Here is a 5,000-nt window from a genome sequence, read left to right as displayed (position 1 = left end):
GACAATTGATCTCAGCTTGTTGTATGTAAATATAAAAGGGGCGGAGCCACTCATCCAGGTCTCTTTTCTGAGGCCTTTAGTGGAGACGGAGGCCACATGAGGAGTCAAACTCCTCCTCTTCCTCAGGATGAAGATATGAAACCAGCTCCACCTACAACACGTGGTCCTGCTGGTCCTGGTGGTCCTGGTGGGCCTGGTGTCTGGAGAGCCGCCGTTCAGATGAAATGTTGAGGAGTAAACATGTAAACAGAAGGTCCAGAGCCTCTCTGAAGGTCCAGAGCCTCTCTGAAGGTTCAGAGCCTCTCTGAGGGTCCAGAGCTCTCTTTGAGGGTCCAGAGCTCTCTCTGAGGCTCCAGAGCCTCTCTGAGGGTCCAGAGCCTCTCTGAGGGTCCAGAGCCTCTCTGAGGGTCCAGAGCCTCTCTGAGGGTCCAGAGCTCTCTTTGAGGGTCCAGAGCTCTCTCTGAGGGTCCAGAGCCTCTCTTTGAGGGTCCAGAGCCTCTCTGGGAGTCCAGAGCCTCTTTGAGGGTCCAGAGCTCTCTCTGAGGGTCCAGAGCCTCTCTGAGGGTCCAGAGCTCTCTTTGAGGGTCCAGAGCCTCTCTTTGAGGGTCCAGAGCCTCTCTGGGAGTCCAGAGCCTCTCTGAGGGTCCAGAGCTCTCTTTGAGGGTCCAGAGCCTCTCTGAGGGTCCAGAGCCTCTCTTTGAGGGTCCAGAGCCTCTCTGGGAGTCCAGAGCCTCTCTGAGGGTCCAGAGCACTCTTTGAGGGTCCAGAGCCTCTCTGAGGGTCCAGAGCCTCTGGACTGAAGAGAGAGTTCTCTCGCTCTTCAGTGGTCTCTCCGTTGTCTGAGCCCTTCATTCCACACACAGGAGTCCGGTGGTCTGGTCAGACCCTCAGGTCCTGGTTCCGGTGGTCTGGTCAGACCCTCAGGTCCTCGTGCTCCATGGTTCTGACAGCTGGTTCTCGTGACGGAGACTCTGGACCTTCAGAACCGAGCCGCGTGGCTCCGGTTTAACCCTTCACCTGTCGGGGCCTCCGTGTGGCCAACGCTCCGCTGCAGTACGTGTTGGTGACCAGCAGGGCGAGGGACCGTATTCAGTCATTTGCTTTGTCTTCTCACGGTGTGGGTGCCAGATATGATCACTGGCTCGTGTTTGACCATCGGGATGTTTTTGGTGTTTCTGGGTGCCAGACTGATTCTCTCCCATGACACCTGAACACCACACGGCTTCTCTGTTGAAGCTGCTTGTTTCCTAGAGTCAGTGAATGCACCTCAGTCTATAATGAAGATGAGCGTTGCGTCCCAAAGCAACAGGAACAACGGGGTTGGTTCTGGTTCCTCTCATTCACTCTATTGGGACGTTTCTGGAGCCAGAACCGTTTCAACAAGATGACTTCCTGTTTCGCGTGGGTCAGGTGAAGCTCTCCAGCCTGAGCACATCGGGTGGTGTGATGTCATCACGCTGTGAAGGTCGTCACGGGGAGCCACACACCTGGACTCATCAGCAGGGGAACAGAGGGGCCCCGTTGCCCATGGCAACACCGGCCCCTCCAGATCCAGGACCCTTTGCTCTGGTCTGTGGCCCGGCTGTCACCCAGCGGCTCTCTGGACAACATGTAGACACCATCCATTACTTGTGTCTGTTTAAATGTTAGTTTGTGAACATGTGTGTTCATGTGTGTTCTCGTGTTCGGCCCCAGAGGGATCCAGACGAGGTCCAGGGACACTAAATTAAATCTGACCGTTTAAAAGTCTTTATTGTCTCTTCTTCCATTGAGCAACACACACAAGATCTGAAAGATTATCGTCATAATTATGATAATAATATTGAAGTCACAAACAGCCAACGACACAGAACCTGTATAGATCCTCATGAAGCCACCAGGGTGACGCGATGATGATGTGTCTCATGTTCGTGCTGCATTCAGGGTGCTCTGTGATCCTGTGTTGTTCCCGTGTGGCCTTCAGGCTCTACGTCTACAGCCCCTCCCCCCTATGGGGACGTTTATCATTTATTATTACATTATAATTATATTTAAAATGTCCCAACTGGCTTGTGTTGCAGCTGGCCACCAGCAGGGGGCAGAGGGGAGCATCATTCCCCCTCCAGGAGGCAAGCTTTCAATATTACACTTAGTACTAAGTACCTAGTATATACTTATTGTATATATATATAAAGTATACTTAGGATATACTTTATATATATATATATATATATTTAGTACTAAACTTAATTTATAAAGAAGTTTATTACATATTACAACATAGTGAATGATGGAGGTATGAAATATGAAACAGGTGTTGTCCTATGATTCGTGTTCACGGGTCTGTTTACTTCCGGTTCCTTGAGCAAGGCACTAAAGCTGCAACACACACACACACGTGATTGCGTGACTCGTTGGGACATTACATTGACTTCCTTCCAGCGTTGAGTCTTCCCCCTGTGACGCAATGAGTGACGTCATGGTGCCCCTGTGGACCCCCCCCCCCCCCCAGTGGCGTGCAGCCGGAGCTCGCAGCAGCATGGACGCGGCTCAGCTCGGTGAACTCCCGGACGACGCGCCGCCGCTGCGGCCGCACGTGCGCGGCTTGCGGCTGCGCGCGCTGCGGGCCCGCGAGCTGGCCGCCGGCACCACCTTCTCCACGCCGTTCCTCCTCCGGTTCCTGAGGGCCCGGGACTTCGACGAGGAGCTCTCTCTGAAGGTACCGGCGCAGACACACACACACTCACACACACACACACACACACACACACACACACACACACACTATGCTGTCCTGCTCACTCCTGACGGGGTTTATACGCTGCCCCAAACTTCTCCTTGAGGTCAGGGGTCAGCTGTGGACACACTTATACACACTTATACACACGTATACACACTTATACACACTTTGGATTGAGTTAAGTTCTTTGATCTTTTACTGTTACTGGAGTATTAAGCTAAACTTTTACTGGCAGTTAACTTAAAGCCAGTTTATGAGGCCCGGGGCCCCACATCACTTTATGGGGCCCCACATCACTGTATGAGGCCCATGGGGCCCCACATCACTGTATGGGGCCCCACTTCACTGCATGAGGCCCGGGCCCCACATCACTTTATGAGGCCCGGGGCCCCACATCACTGTATGAGGCCCGGGGGCCACATCACTGTATGAGGCCCGGGGCCCCACTTCACTGTATGAGGCCCGGGGCCCCACATCACTTTATGAGGCCCGGGGCCCCACATCACTGTATGAGGCCCGGGGGCCACATCACTGTATGAGGCCCGGGGCCCCACATCACTGTATGAGGCCCATGGGGCCCCACATCACTGTATGAGGCCCATGGGGCCCCACTTCACTGTATGAGGCCCGGGGCCCCACATCACTTTATGAGGCCCGGGGCCCCACATCACTGTATGAGGCCCGGGGGCCACATCACTGTATGAGGCCCGGGGCCCCACTTCACTGTATGAGGCCCGGGGCCCCACATCACTGTATGAGGCCCATGGGGCCCCACATCACTTTATGAGGCCCGGGGCCCCACATCACTGTATGAGGCCCGGGGGCCACATCACTGTATGAGGCCCGGGGCCCCACATCACTGTATGAGGCCCGGGGCCCCACATCACTATGAGGCCCGGGGCCCCACATCACTTTATGGGGCCCCACATCACTGTATGAGGCCCATGGGGCCCCACATCACTTTATGAGGCCCGGGGCCCCACATCACTGTATGAGGCCCATGGGGCCCCACATCACTGTATGAGGCCCGGGGCCCCACATCACTGTATGAGGCCCGGGGCCCCACATCACTGTATGGGGCCCCACATCACTGTATGAGGCCCGGGGGCCACATCACTGTATGAGGCCCGGGGCCCCACATCACTGTATGAGGCCCATGGGGCCCCACATCACTGTATGAGGCCCGGGGCCCCACATCACTGTATGGGGCCCCACATCACTGTATGAGGCCCATGGGGCCCCACTTCACTGTATGAGGCCCGGGGCCCCACATCACTTTATGAGGCCTGGGGGCCACATCACTGTATGAGGCCCGGGGGCCACATCACTGTATAAGGCCCGGGGCCCCACATCACTGTATGAGGCCCGGGGCCCCACATCACTTTATGAGGCCCGGGGCCCCACATCACTGTATGAGGCCCATGGGGCCCCACATCACTGTATGAGGCCCGGGGCCCCACATCACTGTATGAGGCCCATGGGGCCCCACATCACTATGAGGCCCGGGGCCCCACATCACTTTATGGGGCCCCACATCACTGTATGAGGCCCATGGGGCCCCACATCACTTTATGAGGCCCGGGGCCCCACATCACTGTATGAGGCCCATGGGGCCCCACATCACTGTATGAGGCCCGGGGCCCCACATCACTGTATGAGGCCCATGGGGCCCCACATCACTGTATGAGGCCCGGGGCCCCACATCACTGTATGGGGCCCCACTTCACTGTATGAGGCCCGGGGCCCCACATCACTGTATGAGGCCCATGGGGCCCCACATCACTGTATGAGGCCCGGGGCCCCACATCACTGTGAGTAAATCAGTAATCTATTAGTGATTTACAGTGTTTTCACACTGAGTGTGACCTTTAGACTCGTGACCTCAGGCTGCTTCAGGCCCTGAAGATGCTCTCCTGGAGTTGACCTGTGACCTCTCTCTCATCGGCTCCGTCTCTGTGACGCCGTGGAGGTCAAAGAGCGTCACAACCTCTGACCTTTGATCTTCACCTCTTCTCTGATAATATCAGAGAAGATGGATTCAGAATGCTCTGAGGGGAGGAGAGGAGGAGAGGAGAGGAGGCCGTGTGTCGTCGAGACATTAAGGTTTCTCACTTATCTCAACTTCCTGCCCCAAGCCGCCTCACACATTTCTTCTTGACATACAATGTTTCCAAAACATCCCCAATGATGAACCTATGTGTTACCATGGTGATGAACCTGTTCATTGGTCATGAGGATGAACCTGTTCATTGGTCATGTGGATGAACCTGTTCATTGGTCA

The 5,000-nt window shown here is 55.6% G+C and overlaps 1 protein-coding gene across 1 annotated transcript in view; it reads left to right on the top strand.

Annotated features, from left to right (window-relative positions):
• Nucleotides 1-2,502: 2,502 nt before the first annotated feature.
• The window catches only part of ttpa (tocopherol (alpha) transfer protein), a 5,179-nt gene continuing 2,681 nt past the window's right edge, over nucleotides 2,503-5,000 (top strand). Inside the window, exon 1 of the mRNA XM_056420833.1 lies at nucleotides 2,503-2,698. Coding sequence (XP_056276808.1) covers nucleotides 2,519-2,698 — 180 coding nt within the window. The 5' untranslated portion in view covers nucleotides 2,503-2,518. The remainder of the gene's footprint in view (nucleotides 2,699-5,000) is intronic.

The sequence above is a fragment of the Pseudoliparis swirei genome, chromosome 8 (assembly GCF_029220125.1).
Source record: "Pseudoliparis swirei isolate HS2019 ecotype Mariana Trench chromosome 8, NWPU_hadal_v1, whole genome shotgun sequence".
In the NCBI taxonomy this organism is placed as follows: Eukaryota; Metazoa; Chordata; class Actinopteri; order Perciformes; family Liparidae; genus Pseudoliparis; species Pseudoliparis swirei.
The sequence above is the reverse complement of the archived record's forward strand: the minus strand, read 5'-3'. Positions and strand labels throughout refer to the sequence as shown.